General features: G+C 33.8%; 1 protein-coding gene across 5 annotated transcripts in view; it reads left to right on the plus strand.

The window, feature by feature from the left end:
* Nucleotides 1-20,578, plus strand: part of LOC145676337 (uncharacterized) — an 88,877-nt gene that overhangs the window by 13,216 nt on the left and 55,083 nt on the right. For 4 of the 5 annotated variants that reach the window (XM_081747179.1, XM_081747180.1, XM_081747181.1 and 1 more), the window contains exon 2: nt 3,107-3,651. In XM_081747179.1, the coding sequence (XP_081603305.1) occupies nt 3,179-3,651 (473 nt within the window). In that variant the 5' untranslated portion in view covers nt 3,107-3,178. Of the gene's footprint in view, nt 1-3,106; nt 3,652-13,749; nt 15,489-20,578 lie in introns of those variants that run through there. The other variant, XM_081747183.1, reaches the window with a different exon arrangement.

Raw genomic sequence — 20,578 nt, forward strand, 5'->3', positions numbered from 1 at the left:
TGTTGTATACAAACTTTAGCAAAAATGATTAATTCTAGCGCATTTGAGTCATCTCTTGTCGTAAGCTGAGCAATTATGTCTAACATGTAAGGGTTGACAATTCCGTCACTTAATAACCTTTACTTTGCCTTTGTCTGATGATTCTTACGATATTGAGTAACTTAATTTCTGCCTTGTACTTCCTTGTGAGTTACTAGGATTTGAAGAATGCCAAGATCTTGGAGCGTTACTAGTACGTGTAATATACGGTGATCTGACTTTTTACTATTTTCGTTTCTCTTATTCCACTAGGTTGCATCAAGTTAACTTGAAGCTGGTTTCATTCACTCGCGATGTTGATTACGATTCGTGTTTTCTACAGCTGTAGCAATATCAACTACGTGTTGAAAAATGAAAGAGCTAGACGTCAAAATCCGTCTTCGAGCTACATTATTTTCCATTCCAAACACAAACTTGTCTCGTGAAGAATTTTTTAAATACGTATCAAAGTTACAGTATGCAGCTTGGTTTTCTAGTTTCATCTCAGTTTGTTCAACCGTCTGAAGTTTATGTTGAATACACTTATGAAACTTAAACCTTTCAGCTGTTGCGTTAGTCTTAACTCCATAATACTGCAACGTAAATCCTTTAAATTCTTCGTATGACTAAGGTTTATCTGGAGTGCACCTAAATTCTTCGTAAGCTTTTCCACCCGTAAGTGCTAAAAATTTGCTATAATCCTATCCTCAGGCAAGGCTGGTGATAATGCCACTTGTCCAAATCTTTCAATGTAAATTTGTGTTTTTCCTGTCTAAACGTCAAGAGGCTCGAAAGTGCTAAATGTAGCCGTTGTTAGTATTTAAATGTGTAATGTTCTTTACTACAGACTGCGCCAATTGTTATGCTTACTTTTCTTTACTGTTTTTAAATATTTTGTAATCTCTTTCACCTATCTGATTCAACCGTAAAATACTGTACATTCAAATCTACTAGCTACCATATACTCCATGATATTTCTTCATTAAATTATTTATGACCTTCTCGAGTTACCTTTTATTTAACTTAATAATCTTATCACATTTATTCTCAACACCTTACTGTTTTAATTAATCAGAATCTCATGAACTTCCTGTATAATATTTAACCTTGAACTAATTCGACACTTTATTCAAACATTTCGCTCAATTTTACACAAACGCAGTCACATTTATATAGCAACGTTCTTCTGTTCTTTCTTATAAGTATGTTACACACGTAAAGCAATACACTCCTAACTGACGCATTTATACGTGATTAGCACTCAGTGTTAATATTCCATTCGAGTAATGAAGTGTTGCAGTGATGAATTCAGGAGATTTCTCAATGAGATTGAAAGGCATACTGCGAAAGCACTGGCAACCCTAGTTGACTCCCATCGCAAAAAAGTTTAGGGAGAATTTCGTAGCTTTGGGAAGTGGCATTCACTGTCATAGAAGAAGAAATTCCTTTGGCAGTTTTGCAGGAGATTATCTGGCAACTGTTACATAAAGTTCGAAAAGCAACGTCTGACTCGAACCAGTATTTATAAAACAGAACGAAAATGGTATAATATTCTTTATTTTTCTGGTAGGAAGTATAAAGGTAATATAGATCGCTCAACTTTCTATTTAACTTTAATTGTGAAAAGAAATTAAATTTTTCATTTTCATATATTTCCGATAAGGCTGTTCGATATTAAGGTTTGGTTATATTGATTTTCGTGTTATAAATATCGCAAAACTAAAATAGCAAGAAAGCAGATCTAGTTTTATGAAATGGTTGAATTCAGTAAAATATAAAATACACTTACGGCTATAAAACGTTTGTTCTTTCGTTAGTTTAAGGTACATATACGCTGAACTGCAGAAAGAAAAAAATCTTTAAGTTTTACGTCCCACGTATATCTCCGCTAGTCTTAAGGACACTGTGATGAAGAATGATGAATGTGGAAGGAAACGGAAGTACCCTGAAAAACCCATCAGCACGGGGTTTGTGCACCAAAAATCACTTCTCGTGAGATGAGATCGAAACAAGAAACCTATGCGCCAGAAGTTGATTCTTTGCCACTGAGTCAACGTGACCCCCTGGATCATAAGAATATTGGGTGGGTTTATACCCAATTATATCACTGTATAAGAGCTCTCTATGTGGTCTCTTCTTAACCTGCGAGTCTTCTGTGCAAAAGATACGTTCGTTTCTGGTAAGATTTTATGTTGCTAGAATCTAACATTAGCCAGTACTTCCATGTTACAAATAACATCGGTACTAAAATGGATGCTATACTTCAATATTACCAAGAAACAACATAAGTTACTAGAAAAAAAGAATCTAGTGACAATTAAACGCTGAGAAACCGAAACGGAACGAGAGAATGTCACGAAAAAAAAGAAAGTGCTGTAAATTAAATCATACAATAACGACTGCAAAATAAATTTCTTTAGAAATTGCTAGCGCTACATGTATTTGAATAAATACGAAAAGTTGCAAAGAACAAGTAAATCTGTGTTTAATACGTGTTGGAAAGGTTGTCTACATTTAAGTGAAATATTTGTATAACAGTTTTTTTTTTTTTTTTTTTTGCATATTTTATTTCAGAAATATAAGCCTGTAATGTAGAAAGGAAATTTTAGTATTTATCGCTTTCTTTCCTCATGCAACACTGATCGTAGGTAGAGAATTTTTTACTTTATTTAATTAGGAAAAAGTGATTTCATAAAATGTAGCTATGTATAGCAAAAACAAAGATATTAATGTGGATGAAACATAATATAGGCCTGTACTATACTTGTGTGTAAAGTCTAAGAAAAATATATTAGGTTTCACTTTAGCAAGTCAGATAGTAAAGAAAGAAATCAAATATTAAGCAGTATTTCCATATTTCGGTATGGTACTGTATTTTCGGTATTTAGGTATTTCGGTATTTTTCTATGAGTTGTAACAAAATTTCGGATTCTTTAAAATACTGGTTTCAGTATATTTTACATCCCTAATCCAATCCCAAACTATTCCATCCACTGATTAAGTTAACTAAAATGGTATTCATTGTTGTCCTCTCCCGGCTTTCCCTAAGTTTTGTTAAAACAAAAAGTAATTTTCTTATTGATTTCAGGTTTGGTTTTCTTTAACAATATCTGCGAAAGGTTTCAAATCTCCAGTTTCAAAAGGTCTTTGTGCTAGCGAGATGGCTTTTGATCATTTTAACTTTACTTGTAATATAATTGAAATGGAAGCAGACGACGTTCCTGTTAAAGTTGAGGTGAAACCAGAAATTGAGACACCTGAAGAATGTATTTATGAACTGTATAATAGTGACACAAATGATCAAGAAGATCCTCTTTCAATAAGTGTTGAATGTATGGAACGAGGAAGTGACACGGAACGAGAGAATGTCACTTCAGAAAGTAATGAGGAGAAAACAATATCAGATTCAAAATTAACTCCGAAACCAGTATGTTTGGTCAAGCGTTTATCAACAGGTGAAGTACTTAGAAATGCCAAACGTTTTCACAGTAACACCAAGAAAAAATCTTCCGATTTTACACATAACACGAAAGAGTCAAGCAGTCACATCTTATCCACTATTGTAGATAATAACGGAAACGACGACGTTGAAGGAAATAGTAATCGAGAAGGATACAATGCCCAGGCCCTCAGGTATGTTGAAATGCATTATTTCATCAGAGTTGTGTCTTTATAAATATTTGTTTTAAATCGCTTTTTTCTTTGTAGTCTGGTTCACACCTGAATGCATATAGTTTCTGCACTTGGCTTATTTACTAATCTTTATTCTCAGCCCACTGTTCCTTGATAATAAGGTGGGGATCGCGTTTCATCACAGTCGTACTGATCAGTTCGGGATTACACACCCGAATTAATGTTCCTTCCCGGCCAATCCCCATGCAGCGAAGTGTTGGGACGGAGAAAGTTTCCCAGAAGTTCATACCTACGGGACCAAATCTAAAGTACAGTCCTGAGCAATTCAGTGTGTACGTGTGGGCGATTTCGTGTCGTTTTCTACATATAATGCTTTGAGCGAAGCCAAGTGCACAAACACATAGACAAACATACATAAGCTTGTGAGAGAGGCTGTTTTAAGAATTCTCCCATATTTTATACAAGGCTGGTTAATCAATTCGAAGTTAACACAAACTGTTTATCTTGTTTTTTGAAAGCAATTGATGAGCTTCAAAAACGGTGTCATCCTTTCAATACTTCCAATACTTAGTTAAATATGTATTTTTTCGTTTACCTGAACCTGAGTTAATGGAATCGCAAAATTTGAGCACATAATAGAACTCGAACTGTTGCTTAACTTTATAAGAAGTGAGACAGTTCGGCAGTTAAATAACTTTCCAAACGTAATAGAAAATTGCTATAAATCTCGTTCTTACATTAAGCCGAAATGTAGCAATGAAGACCCTGTATATTCATCCAAGACACTGAGAATTCACCATGGGGAATGGCATATTGGAAAACACTGTATATATTAGAGCACATTTCACTTGTCTGACTAAGTATAAGGTTATTCATCCTGTATTACGTTAAATCCAGCTTTAGGCCATCGTTAATAAAGTCTTTTGTTTATTTTGTCATTATACTTCTTTGTATCTGTCATTTTTTAGGCTTATTTTCTTTTCCTTTTTTGTAATATTAGCTTCTCACCATAAATACATATTTCAGTATGTTTCTCAGTCTTTTTCATTGAGTGTATTATATGACTTCATATATTTAGAAAAACAAAAGCATATTAAAGAACGTAAACACCAAAATACTTAAATTCTAAACAATAATACATGTTGTTTGTGTTGCTTTCGAAAGTGTTGTTTGTAATTTCTTTTTCTTTTTACGGTAAAATCTAAATTGCTAACGAGTGTCTGTTGTGGTATAATATTGTGTGTATGCAACTTTTTTTTACAATATTTGATCCAATCGGTAAACCGTTTGTGCAAACTAAAATTCATTTCATTAATAATCAAATGTTAAATCATCAGCATTCTTTTCGATATCACATTTGAGTATAATATATGTATTCAAAATTTCAAATTTCAGTGTTTGTCTTCCTCAAACGACAAAGTGTACAACACATTTGAAACATTTCAGTTGAATTTAGAATCACATGTCAACTCACAAAATAATTTCTTCGACCTTCCCATTGCTTAAAACCCATATGACAGAAACATTTTTATTTTTCTTTGTGTTCTTAGCAGCATTAACAACGTAAATTTGCATTTTCAGTAATCAGAAATCAATATCGACTGAAATATTCCGTAGTCATTGATGTTAGTGCACGGATTTCTACAATATTGGTGAACATACCATCATTAAATGAAACGCTTATAACATTGTCTTCAACAAAACATTTTACTCGCAATAACAATCATCAGCTTATAACACGCTAAGAATATTCACAGGTATTAATCGTAGACGAACATTATATGAGGGATACACTACCCACCTCAAATAATATCAAGCATTTGCAATAATGATTCTCTACTCATTTAGCCTTAACAGAATAGGTATTTGGAAAGTGCGGAAGAGTAACCATCATCCCCAAAGGTGTTCTGCTCTTTACTACCTATAGCGTCACGTTTACATGCGCACATTACAGTAAATCTAGATAAAGATGCTCTTAAGTAGCCTTTTAGGATTTCAAAATTGCCCTAAGTCACTATTTCTGCTCGACTACCATTCAAATAAACTTAATTGCATACAACGCAAAAGTGCTTCAAATACGATCATTTTGTTCACTCAGTGACCATTTTTAATATCCACGTGCGAGGTTAACTCATGCCTCCTAAAATGAGTGTACTTTAAGTAGCATGTGTTCATGTGATGGAAGCAATGTATTACGAGTGTCACTGAATTTATTTTTTCCCTGCACAAATTCTACATCATCTTGAAATTCACTAATTTCCACGCTCCAGCGTAATAATCTATTATTCCATGGTTTGACACATTTAAGGAAAAGAAGAGCATGATGATCAGTGACAGTAATTATACATACCTGTTCCTAATGACATGTTTCCATTTTCTTAAAGCGTAAATTACTGCTAAGCATTCCAATTATGAAATTGTGTACTGATGTTCGCATGTTGTGAAAGTACGGGTAATGCACTGAATAATTCGCTTTCTGTTACCTTGCCAAAGTGTACAGCCCAATCCGACTGTTGATACATCCACCTGAGTGTAAAAGGGTTTTAAAAGAGCTGCACGTGTTAACAAAACGTTGCTGCAAATATCCCTTTTAATCTTATTAAATGCTTGTTCACACTGTTCACTCCATTGCCATTTCCGGGTTTTAGCCTGCAATTCACATAATGGGGCTGCTTGAGTAGCGTAATTAAGTAGAATGTTCTGTTACCACACATATAATTCTAATGCAGATTGCACATTTTAACATTAGTTGGTGTTATTAATTCCTTAACTGCTTTGATTGTTTCATTTTTTATTCCGTTTGGGCCAATAATATATCCTTAGAACGATAATTCCGGCGCTCAAAACATGCATTTATCAATATTCAGGGTGATGTTGTCCCCTAAATTTTATCGGAAATTAGCTTTAATAAATTCAAGCGTTCCTCATAAGTGTTATTCGTGACCAACTTGTCATCGGTATATCTGGTGATCTTGCTGTGTACGTCGACCTAGCACATGGGACGTCATTGCGTTAAGGTCAGTGTAAAGGGACAAATTTGCCGATAGTTGTCACTACAGTTTTCGTATCTCTCCCGTGTATTTTTTACCATTGACGAAAATTTACAATTTCTCTTACATATTTCAGCCTAGAGACTTCATTTTTTTTTAGAGAAGGAACTTCATAACCTATTAAAGGGAAGAATCCGTGTCGATTTTTTAATTAGAATTTTCTTCATTGTTGAAATAGTTCCACTCTGAACAGTTTGGATATCTTTTTCAACAATGAAGCCATTTCAACATTGAAGAAAATTCTAAATAAAAAATCGGAACGGATTATTGCCTTCGATAGATTATGAAGTTCCTTTTCTAAAAATTTGACGTCTGTAGGTTGAAATCTGTAAGAAAAATAGTGAATTTTCCTGAAAGGTAAATAATACATGGGAGAGATACGAAGACTGTAGAGCCATCTATCGGCAAAACTTGTCCCTTTAAACCAACCTTAAGGCTTGTCCGCCATTATGGTATCCAAAGGGTACTCCTGATATTGATACCACTGTCTCTCAAAATTGAACGCTGTATATAGTTGAGATTTCGGATGCAAGTAACTCCAATGGTACGAAGAATGTTGTTCCAGAAGGGTGGTGGACAGTTTTCCTGCAATTTAGCCAACAAAGCTATCGTTTCTGGTTTAATTTGCTACAAAACTGAATGTTCATTAATAGATCTCACATCGATACATAGCCTCTGTTTATCATTAGGGGGCGCGATGGGTCAGTGGTAAAGCGTTCACCACCGGTTTTTGGGGTCCCTGGTTCGATCCCAGCCAGCGCCGTGTGGACTTTGTGGTAAACAAACACCCGTGCTCGTGGTTTTTCTCGGGGTTATCTCGTTTCCTCCCTCTTTCTTCATTCCACTATTTCACTCATCTTTCATCAATACCGTCTCCTTAAGCTAACCGGCATAATCCTGGGACTTAAAACTCAAAATTACATTTCATTTGCTGTTTATTATTCTTTGGTAAAACTAAAATAGGGTTACTGTCAATAGATTGACAATTTGTGATAATCCCGAATTGCAATAACTTTTTGGTCTCACCTCGTACAAAAGGGAAGTATTTGTACGCGATCGAATACTGTTTTCTAACCACTTGTTTATTAGTATCGATTTCCATTTCATATTGAAATTCTTTGAACCTGGCGGAGTAATTCGTAAAAATTTCTCTACACTGAAACAATAGATCCAGTAAATGCTCTTTTTTATTTTGTGATCTTGTTTGCTTGCACGACTAACAGCTGCTCTCAATTGCTCTGCTGATGTTATTCGTTTAACAACCGTATCATCCTGATTACAAGTAATACTACTAATGGGTGGGTGTTCTGCGTTGATATTTTTATCAGCTGATTGGACCAAAGTGTCATCAGCATCACCACAATTGTTTTATTCAACGGGGAGAAGAGAGACTACTACTCTAATGTCGTATTCTTTTATGATTTAATGTTACCTTGACTAAGGTGAATGATACTTTGTAATTGCTCAGATGCATTCAGACCTATAAAAAAGTTTCTCATTAACGTCGGCTACGTCAAAAACTTCTGATGTAAATGCAAGTGAATCTTTTTAACGTTGATGACGGTCCTTCCTCTACATTTTCCCTTAACTTCCCACTATAATCTACAATGTGGACGTCTTCAGTTGATTTTAATTTTGGAAATGAAATATTCTTTGTAATTTCCTTCCAAAAATCATAAGATACTAGCGACGTTTTGCTATCGTCTCACACAATGTTCTTATTCTGTGCCGTTCACACTCGCGTTAATGTAGACAGAATATTGTCGACCATTGGCCGTGACAATAGTTTCTTCAAATTTATCTTCTTCTGTGTCATTTCTTGCATCCTGACCTAAATCCGACTCAGATTCAAATGTAAAATTTCGAACGCGAAATACGTTTTTGGGATTTGACTACCTTTTCTCTCTACGGATATCCCAACTTGAAACCCATCTCCATTTAGTTTTCCGGTCTCTCATCTCACTGGTCTCGAGTTCGGTCCCAGTTAGTTCTCCCATTATTTAGTTTTTTTTTTTAATTTTTAGCGTTTATTTCGTCGAACTTGATTATTTCCTTGATGTGGCTGCGATCTACAGTTAATATTACTAGGCCGATTGTTATCCCTATCACTGCAAAGCTCTTCTGAACGATTTTGTTCATTATTCGTACGCGCATTCTCCCAGTCATTATTCAGTGCGTTAGCTTGGTTCCGTCGATTATCATTATTGTTGTTATTTTGTTTTTTGTTCCTTTGCTGGCCTTTCCGTGCTTATCCGTTTATCTTGCTGCACTCGAAAAGAGCAATTGTCCTTATAGTTACTGCTGCTGTACGTGTTATAACCTCGCCTTGCATTATTGTTTTCCGTTAACGTTAACGATGTGTGCCACTGATTTTGAATGCGCTCACCAGAATGGACAAGTGATTATCTTACGGTCATTCTGCCCAACCTTTCTTGTGGACTTCAATTATGTCATTAAAAAAGAGATGGGTTGAGATAAAAAGGGAATTTAAATTGAATCCTTCTAAACATTTAGTTCAAATTTAAAAGATTATTGGTCATTAATTTATCCCCATCGAATTTCGAATATTAGGGTTTTATTTTTCAGTTTTCTGTAAATACCCATCATCATCGATCCGCCAGCACAAGTCAACGATACTAATTCATAATCGGGTACGTTTGTTTAAAATGTTATGATTTGTTATTTTACAGCATTTGTAGATTCAGGAACGAATTTGGAAGCCAAAGAAATTACAGCATTTAGAATTCTGAAACAGGTACACAATTTAGAATCGGAATTCGTAATATTATACTAAACCACCACTTTTGAAAATTAAAAGTATTCCGTTTCGTGTAAAGATTCTCCGTATCGAATTCTTGTTAGAATGTTTGTTTTTGCATGATTTACTCATTCTCAGGTGTTTCCAGTTTTTCGAGGTGATAAGCTATAATCAATTTTTTTACGTAATCTTATTTGGGGTTTCATTTATTTTCCCTTATATTTGTGTTTGTTTATCTGTCCCCATGCAATCATATTGTTAGAGAAATGATTAGGAAATTGAAGATGTCTACAGATTTGTTTAGAGAAAAAATATTAAACTTAAACTTTAGCTAATTTCAAAATAACTTTTTTTTTTTTTTTTTTTTTTTTTTTGCTTTAGTGCTGTTGACGTATATCAATGATGCACTGAATTTTGAATGCGAGGTTAATTTGCCAATGACACATTTTAAATTCAGTAAAATTTTTAGCAATATTTAAAATATTTGGCGATTCTTATTTGGCTTTGCAAAACTATTCGTCAGTTTGTTTTCCTAAAATGCACACAAATGAATATTCAATATGTATTTGTTGCAATAATACTGAAATTTAGATATCGATTGAGTTCAGCAATAGCGCTATTATAGTCCGAGAAGAGTTTGGAAATATTCTCATACAACCGCTTAAGGAAACCACTTTTGTCTTTTCATGATATAGTAGTGAATCAGGGTGGTGACCGGTTAGGATCCTTAGGTATGTGCAATGTTTGCCAGTTGATTGCATATCTCAAAACTTTGTTTAAGTATTTAGTATATGTCATGTTAAGAAAAGACAAGATAAAGTAAATAGAAGTAAAATTGACGTTTGGATTTTAGACCTTAACGTAATGTTTCGTTTCGATTTAAGAGGAAAATAACTAAATACTATCCCTACTGAGTCTTGAAATAACTATTTTCTACTTTTGTTGTGCCGCTCGTCGTGAATTGGCTTCGGTTAAAGGGAAAAAATAGAACAGCTCACACTAGCTGTGTACCCCAATGGTACGACACACACCACTAGATTTGACCATATTACCGATAGTACTTTTATTATCAAATGCACATGCCAGTGAGAGCGCATAATTTGGCCATTGCTCATTTTTCCCAAAGGGATTTCTTGTCATTTTCATTGAATTCTTTTTGTATAATGCCTCCTGTTGACAACCCAAATTGGGGTCGGGAAAATTATACTCAAATGTGTCATAGTAAGAATGCATAAGCATTCAACTATGAATCGTTAGGAGAATTTGGCCACTCCTGCATACTTCGGGCTGATAGACAGTAAGTTAGCGGTCGTTGAGATTAGCGATCAATTCAATAACCTATATATTTCTTTATATATATATATATATATATATATATAATTGGCTTACACCTGTGACGCATCAGTTTACAGGATAGCGCCTTATGAGCTTCATCACCTTCACCCCATTTATAATATATCGAATGTTTCACGAAAAAGTAGTCACGTTATAGAACTTATATATATTCGTTTTAATTATTTTATGTGTATTTATATGAAATATATAAATGTTAGATAGAATTTTTTTTCACGATAATAATTACAAATGTATAGCTTTTGTCTACCTATTGAAACTTTCCCAATCTTGTAGTAGATTTTTTGTGTTTTGTAATTGAAAAATAATTAGTATTAAAACTTTGTAAGAATATTTTGAAATGTTTTGTGTTAGGATATTTTAACGATTATTTTGAATGACATAATTAAGGCGATGAAGCTGTTTACAAACACGAAAAACACGTATTAAAGAAAGCTAGATAAAGTCATTTTGTTTCAATGATCCTTAATCAGTTCTCCCATTGCTCAGCGACTCACATATAAAGGAGAGCAATTTTAATTTCGTTTCGAGTATTAATTCTTTTGAAAAATTTCATTAATAAAATTTTAGCTTAGTCTTTATTTTCCTTCATTATAACCGATATAATTTTAAAGAAACTTCCGTTATATTATTGTGTAAACAAAATGCACTCAACCAATGGCAAAAGCGCTTATTGGTTCGAAAAAGAGAAATCATTGTTTTCAGTATCAACTTGTCAATAACCTGACATACTAATAAAAAATGAAGAATTTAATTCTGCATATTAAGTTGAATTTCGAAGTACAAAATTCATCTTAATATGCAGAATTAAATTCTTCATATTAAGTCGAATTTCGTACCTCGAAAATAAATATTCCGATTTTAGCAAATAACTGTAACAATGTACGATGCATGAGTTTAACATCTGTTTGTTCTCATAATTATTAGGCATCAATCACCACTCTGATTACCAACGGGACACATGTATCCTATAGGAATTACTCATAATTCAAACATAATTGGAAATTTTGTTTTAGAAAATTCTAAAAAAATAGAATTCTTCCATCCGTTCAGGTGTAACCAGAAGACTGTTTAGTTTGCAAAACTGTGAAAAGATGTCAAGAATATCCCAGATTAAAGGAGTCGTACACATACATATAAATGAATATTCACGTTAAGAAAATTGGTATTCAAACGGTTAATGAGCTCCTCCGTGGCTAAGCGGTTAGCGTACGCACCTTTGGCGCGGGAGATCCGGGTTCGATTCCCGGCGGGAGCTCATGTGGTTCGGATTCCACGTTAATCAGTAGGTCCACGTCTCATATAGCCTCGCTGCTGAAAGGGACGCTAAACTCAAAATCAACAATGTGGTCCCAATATGCCGTTAACCCATATTGAATTTCCATTGACTTAAATCCGTATACAGGCCGTTCCATAATACAGCGACTAATCTAGTGTCACTTAAGTGAAGTCCTAATCCTTCGAAGGACAGGATACTCTACGAACATCGAATCAATTCACTCAGAACCATGTGAGCGTGATAAACGATTTCACGACTTTTTTGAGGCTCATTAATTGTGTTAATCAAATGGAGATAGATAGTTTAAACAGTGCAAGCTTTCAGCATTTTAAATAGACCTCTTATGAAGAAAATTCCGGAAACTTCCTCTCCCGCTAGCATATACATGTATGTTTGCATTTGTCTGCGTAAATTATTTGCTACGATCGAATCGCCAGAGATCCTTATATGGCGAAGAAGAAAAAAAATCACTCAGCAGTGAACTCCATAGGAGGGTCTCTTCGTTAATTTTAGCTTCGTTTCAGCAACGACGTTACAAATGAAAATCGGAATTTAATTTCAGGGCCGAGACTACATAGGGATTGGCTGCGATGACAACTCATTCGGGCGGCGGAATCCGATCTCGAAATTAAATCTGCGAACATTGTTTTGGTTTAATGTGTATAATAATAATATTTTAATATATGCCAGTGTTCAAAGTGAAACTTCATTTGTTAGTGTATTAACGAACAGGATTCTAAATATTTCAGCGCGAGAATGCCTACATATTTGGTCGTGGAGGAACTCCGAATTTCAATTCATAGGATCAGCCTATGGAACCTGCTAGTTCGTAGGGTCGTACGATACAAGAGCGGACTTCAAGTTGAACCTATTGAGCAGACATCGTATTAAGTATTACAAAGATTATAATGCAATAACTACCTGGTAAATACGTCGGTAGTAATTCGTCGAAGGGCCGAGCTTGGAAAATGATATATTATTAACTTTCTGTAAATAGAATAATAGTACATTCTGAGTATTCTTCTTAATGTAAATTGCACATTACTTATTTACAGTTACAATTATACGTCTGATGTATTACGTAGTTGAATTTCATTTTCTTGTTAGATCAGTTTTTAGCATGCAATTTGCATTGAGTTAATTAAAACATTCACTTGACACCTATTAACAGTGCTTATATCGAAATACATCCTTGCCAATTTCGATAGATGGTAGATATGAGCGCAGTGAAACTGGTTTGCTGTGGCAAATTGGGAAATGAGAGAGTGGGATGAAGAGATATATAGAGTAAGGAAAGAAAAGTAAAACAACAAATTATTTTATTTCGTTCAAAATAAATGTTTAGCTTACTCAGGTAAGTAAAAAATGAACCATAACCAAACACACTCTCACATTAACGTAATCTATAACATGTTACTTTCTTTTTTTTTAATATGCAGAGAGGAGCTTTTAACATTACACGCCCTTTTAACTTTTAAAGTAATAAACAATAAACATTGAATTTTTTACGATGCAAATAACGTATGAGAGCCTGGGAACCCAGTAATTTTAATATACACTATAAAGGAAAAAGTATCTTGCGTTTGTTGCTCTGTTTTACATACAAGCGTTTGCATTCTTTGATGTTTACTTTTCTTATCTTCTTGAATATTTTACAGCTTCCATAAATATACTGTTTTCATAAAAGCCACAGGAAAGGGAACAATTTTTCACTCTGATGAGAAATCTAAGGAGTATACTCGATCACATTTGAGAAGAAATATGCAAACTCATGAAGATGAATATTCTAATAGATGCCAACAGTGTGGAAAAGGATTTATTCGAAGATCATTTTTGAAGAGACACTTGTTAACACATTCAATTGTAAAACCTCACCCGTGTCAAGAGTGTGGGAGGGGATTTATTGAAAGTGGTAATTTGGTAAAGCACATGTTAATACATAGAGATATAAAACCTTATAAGTGCCCAGAGTGTAAAAAGGAATTTAGGAAAAAGTATACTTTAGATACTCACATGTTAATACATACAGGTATAAAACCTTACATGTGCCAAGAGTGTAAGAAAGGATTTAGGCAAAAGGGTAATTTGGTAAGCCACATGTTAATACATAAAGGTATAAAACCTTACATTTGCCAAACGTGTAAAAACGAATTTAGATACAAGAGGGATTTGACATACCATATGTTAATACATGAAGGTAAAAAGCCTTACATGTGCCAAAAGTGTAAAAAGCAATTTAGACAAAAGGGTACTTTAGCAAAACACATTTTAATACATAGAAATAAGAAACTTACATGAGTCAAAAGTGTAAAAAGGAATTTAGACAAAAGGTTAATTTAGCAAGACACGTTAATACATAATTGTATAAAACCTCACAAGCGTCAAGAACTTAAGAAGGAATTTCGTCAAAAAGCTAATTTGCAAAGTTAACATTAACATATTAGTAAACCTTAAAAATGACAAATCTGGTGAAAGAATTTTAGTCCAAAGTCTACTGTGGCAAAACATAGTGCAAAAGATATGTAAAACGTCAGACACCTGGCAATACTGTGCAACAAGATTTCTTCGAAGTTCACATTTAACACATCACATGCTAATACATACGCGTGAAAAAATTCAAACTAGCCATGGATGTGCCAAAAAATTCGTTATATCATGTGGCCACACGCATATTAAATATACTCAAGGAAACTACTTCACACGTGGTAATATTTTGTAAGGAGATTGTCATTATACATGACAAACATGTGAGGAAGAATTTATTTCAAAAAAGCGCTTCGCAACGCACATTATATACATAGTGTTAGAAACCTCATAGCGCCGACAGTGGCGAGAAAGTATTTAGTTAAACTTCAATCAGTGAAAGCGATTTTTTACATATAAACGTAAGAATCGCCAAAACTGCCGAAGAGAATTTGATAACACACATGTTCTGATTCAAATGCTGTAATACTGACGTTTTCCGGCCATTTTTAGAGGCTCTCTAAGTTATGCTTTTATATATATTAAACTGAGTATTCGAAATTTTGTTTCTGAATCCAGTTTCCCTATGAGGCTGTTGAAAGCAATTGTATATCTAAGAGTTTTGATTGACGCTAAGCTTTTTCTTAAACTTATTGGTTATGCCAGTACATGTTTTAGGCGTAGATTAATTAGGAGCAACCCTCGTAAATCCTATCAGCATTTCTTGAGCTCTGTACATATATATATTATGCATCCTTGTGTGTGTATGCTTTTTATAATAAGGCTCTGGCTACGACACTCGAGTGAGATACTGTACTCATACGTTTGCCACCAATCTGCAATACTGGTTAGTAGTTAGAATAAGAATATATTTACAAAGTAAGCTTTCATGTCTTCTGCGATGAAAATAGAGAATAAACCAGCTATTGAACAATCTTGTTTTATTATAGATTCGTTAACCTAGCACTTAATTAAGGTTACATATCTACGTTGCCTTACGAGGTAAATATGGAATTCCAGTGTCTCTCAACGGCCATAACCCAATCGCGTAATAATAAATGATTTACCAAGAAATAATAGTGTGTAAGTAGCATAAAATTAATTGTAAAATTAGGAATCCAAAAATATTGTGTGGATTAAATTAGTTTCCTTTTCCACAAACACCACTTAGAAGCCAGTGTTAAATTATTACGTGATGATTTTTTTTATATTTAAAAGGTGAGAACGGAAGTATTCAACTATATCCCGGAAAGTGTTTTCCACCGTAATTTCAGCCACTTTCCTGATTTGTATTTTTCGTCCCATTCTCTCCAAGAGACAGGGAAAAACTTGCTAATTTGTTAGGGAGACACCATTTATTCTAAGAAGACAGGATTAATTTCTCATTCCTTTGCTTTTGCTTATTTTTCCTGTTGCCTGCAACTAACGTCAATTTACTGTTGGTGTATAAAAACAAGGAGAGCGAAAATATTACCGGAATTAGAAATTCATAATTAACTAAGTATACACATAAATTTAAAAGGAAATTTCAATGGGAGAACTAACTTCGTATTTGGTTAAATTTTGTTTTTGCAAGGAATCTTCGATTTTAATCAAAATATTGATTCGTGTGTCGGATTGAACCGATTTGGGATTTCTTTTTATATTTCGAGAGTTTCATTTCAGAATAATTCAATTTTGACAAAATGTTAAGATAGTAGTGACTGAATGTTTACGTAATAGGGCTACCAAGTATGGTATACATTACCCCAGACTTTACAAAGTTACGCCAGAAAATAATTTCATATATCTACGCACACACACACACACACACACACACACATATATATATATATATATATATATATATATATATATATATATATTGTTATGGGATGTTATGGTACTTGGGTTCAGTTCTTGGTAATGCTACATTATATTATATTGAATGTAACTTAATTTTATTAACATAATAACTAGTGTTTACGAAATCATATTACTCGGCAGAGTTTAGAAAAAAATAGCGTTAGAAAGATTATTCACATTGTTCATGACGTTTTATCTTTGTTACGAAAAGCAAATACTGCAACATAGTAATATTACGTTAAAGAGAATTTACGTAACAAAGTCATTATATACCTTTTAGTTAACTATCATTAATCAGCTTTTTAATTCCAGAATTGTAACAGCAAATGCTTGTAATATTGTAACAATCTTTGTACTAACTTGTCCAGAAATTTCTTAGATTCACGAAATTTAAATCGTCCGGAAGATTGTGTCATGAGATCTTAAGAATTTTCCCTGTCAGCAGAACGTTCTTTCTCAACTGAGTTTCTCAAGATGCATGGTTCGAGATGCTGAAGAATTCCAAAATATTTACATTAGCTTATTAGAGCATGGTAGGAGATGCTGAACGATAATAATTGTCTAAATATATTGCATTGACCTGCTACGATTTTAGAATTTCTAAATCTTTAGATTAACTCATCAGAACAACATGAAAAAAACACTAAAAGATCCCACAATAATTGAAGTAGTTGCGCGATACTGATTAACCCACCCACGATTGGTGTGCTCAGTATATTAGTTTATTTTCACAGACACACAAAATATATATTGTGGGTGGTGAGTCAATATTAGATATTAGAGGTGGGACCAAAACTATCGAAACCTTAAAGCATCTCCGCCGTGTGAACTTTCCTGGTTCAGTGTCTAAATTTTGGAGACGAAATTGAACGCAGGAAAGTTACCTTCCGTTCACCTTCTAAAATGAACGGAAATACGAAAGTAAACATAGACTAAGCGAGAGGTAATAACTTGCATGAAATGATAACTCAAATTCGATAAATAATTTGTTTATGTATTCTCAATTATTGTGTAATGTGTTGTGTGCCAAATTCGGGCATTTCTTTCCTGGCAGATCAAATACGGCATCTAAGCATTGAACCTTGGCAACTGATTTAGAAAGTAACACATACCTCCAATGTTCCTAGTAGTCCTTGAAAATGATGAGCAGCTCCGCAAAGGCAATCCCAGATGGTTGGCGTGATCGATGGTCTTTAGGTCTCCTGGATGTCGTGGGTGTATCTCACTAACAGCGAGGCGTAATATTTTAGTTCTTCATGGTAATAACGATAGAATGTAGTTTAACTGAATTCAACATAAACTACGTCTTTTTATAATTCGAATCTTCTCCGTGACTGTAAACCTATAAGTTCTTTATCTTAGAATACTACTTCTCGACTTCGCGCTCCGGAGTTCTCTCCACCTCTACTTCTCTACTCAGCTACTTCTCTCTCCGCCATACTCTCTCTACTTCCTTCTCGAGACCTCCCAACTTCTGGTTTTTGTTGACTTAATCAAATCTGGAATCTGCATTCTCACCATGACGTCAGAAGCGTGTTCTCTTTCTGCTCCACGAAATTCCTAACTTTCCTCATTGTTGTACAGCGATTACAATCCTTAGAATGCCTGTGTCCGCGATACTTGGCAGTTCTGACATACCCGAAATTGTGTCAGTGTTAACATTCTATAAACTTCATGACATTAGATTTCTGTAATTCTTTGCAGTAATACATAATTTAAATTTTGTTCTCATTTTTAACTATTAGATTCATCTGCCAAATTGTAGTTTCCTTAATGCCAAATTTATATAATCATTTAATAAACTGAATGCAATGTCAAGCTTTCATGTAATCTGCTTTGTTGTTCGCTTCTTTCTTAACTTTGTTTTGCTGAACATCATTTAATGATTAATATCTGAAATTTACTTGTACATGAAAAGATAAAGTCAAAAGTAGAAAATTAAGTAAAATTAATAACAAAATATATGCGTTCTGCCACACGCCACCCACCTAATTAGAGGCTGCTACACTGACTCACTAGATCTCAAAGGAGATCTATTATTTACGAACACCCTGTATATAAAATTTCAATATTACCATAAACTATGTAAAATATGAAATATTACACAAAATATATTATAAAACGGATTAAACATCTAATGTCAAATTTAAATATTCCTATTTCCAAAATATTTTATTTTATTATTATTTTCTAATTCTTCTACTACTATTTTGAAATTTAATATATAGATTCAGTTTATCATTGAGCATCCTCGCTCTATCTACTGGATGCAGCGAGAATTACTGCGACTCGAGACTTTATACCTTACAACTTAATCATGAGCTAAATCCTTTAATTTCTGCATGTCGTCTTTTGCAGTCTCTTGGCAAGTACAAAGTTAATGGAATTTTCAAATCTCTTAACACAGGAAGTCTATTAACAGTATTGCCACTTTGTGGTAATAATTCTGCTCTTGCATGATTCGTCACGGCACGGATACAAAATTTTTCACATACTGCTTTCACTTTATTTTGAAAACAAACATATTTTTATTCACTATTTTATATACAACACTCACTTTTGCACTTCATTTCAATAATTTATTATGTCTTGTTTCTATTCAGAACAACGTAACATATTCTACCAGCACCACTATTAAATACACTATGACAATCAGGTTTTGAGAGGATTGCTACCCTGTTCTTGTCTTTGCTGACACCTCGGTTTTTGAAGTTCAATGTGAAACTAATTCTACGTGGCTCTTTCAGTGTAGCGTCCCTCCCTGAAACGTCTTGAACTACGTGTCCCTTTTCCCGTTGAATTTGTATCCTTGGTACCTTTTCCGAATTGATTTCCCATTTATTTCGCATTTTTGCTTGGAATTAGTTCGTAATTGCGGTTAGCTGTCGGGACCGCTATATCGCACTACACTCTCCTTTTCGTGATCCTTATAGTGTCTTCTCTGAGTTGTGAGTGTTCAGATACAATGTAGTAAATGACGTTTCATGGTCTGGCGGATTTTCATTGTGAAGTAGTTTGTGTGAGATTTCTTGTGTGTAAACTGTATCAGTGTTAGTGCCTACAAATGTTAACCTGTGCTTGTGCACTTTAGAATATATTGGAGTAGAAAAATGCATGAAGTGAGTATCTATATTGCTTGTTTCTTCCAAATCCGAATTACTTTTAAGCTTATACTTTTATCACATCTATTCCTATTTTTTGGCTGCGTTCAAACTTCCTTACTTTACTAAAAAATAACATGTACTTATAGCTACAAATAACAGCGTGATCCTTAAAATCGTAATAACTAACACTAGATACAAATTATCGAAGTCCATCTTTTCCAATATTTATCTGTAAGAGAAAAAAACCGTTGGAAGAAACAGGGCTCATTTTAAGTTCTAATATTTATCTATTATCTACTATTATGTGTATTTTTTTACTTTCTCAGCTTTTGTCTATTTTACTGAGATCGTAAATCTACATCATTATTTAAAGTAGGCCTATAACACTAGTTAACAAATTTAAACTTTTTGTTTGTTACATGAGAAAAATCACCTGATCTTAAAGGAACATTTTGCGCTAAATTCGAATATGCACTCGGTTTCTCTCCATCACGTACAGTTTTCCCGTAACAGAGGGATTTTCGGGACATTCCCTCAAAATTTCCCTTTTTCAGATATTTTATTCCCCTAGCTCCTGTCCCCTTACATATAGTAACATAGAAATTATACCTAAGTATACCTTGATTTATATTTAATAAACCCTAAAAGTTTCGTAAAAATCGCTTTGTTCTTTCTAGAGAAATAAATATATTTGTATGTATACTGTGTGCACTGTTTATTGCACCTGATAGTAATGCTTTCAGATCTCCTGAGTTGGGGTAAAAACGATTTGCTTTATTACTACAAACACAGACATAAAAATGAATATTTACAATAGTCAACAACACACTTGTATTGCTCTCTGTAAATACTTCCAACGTGTATTTTTTTTAAACGTACAGTATATCTATATCTTAATACATATATATACAATTCTCCAAGTTTTTTCGTTTTGTTCATGAAATGGTTATTAATATTTGTTATCAAATGTAACAGAATGCAAAAGAAAAAAAGAATGGAATACAGACTCATTGTTGACAACAATGAACTAATGCAGTCTGAATTTTCCACTACGGTATCGTTTACCGCGCATTTT

Source organism: Thermobia domestica (genome assembly GCF_964235325.1).
Source record: "Thermobia domestica chromosome 7 unlocalized genomic scaffold, izTheDome1.hap1.1 SUPER_7_unloc_1, whole genome shotgun sequence".
NCBI classification, from domain to species: Eukaryota; Metazoa; Arthropoda; class Insecta; order Zygentoma; family Lepismatidae; genus Thermobia; species Thermobia domestica.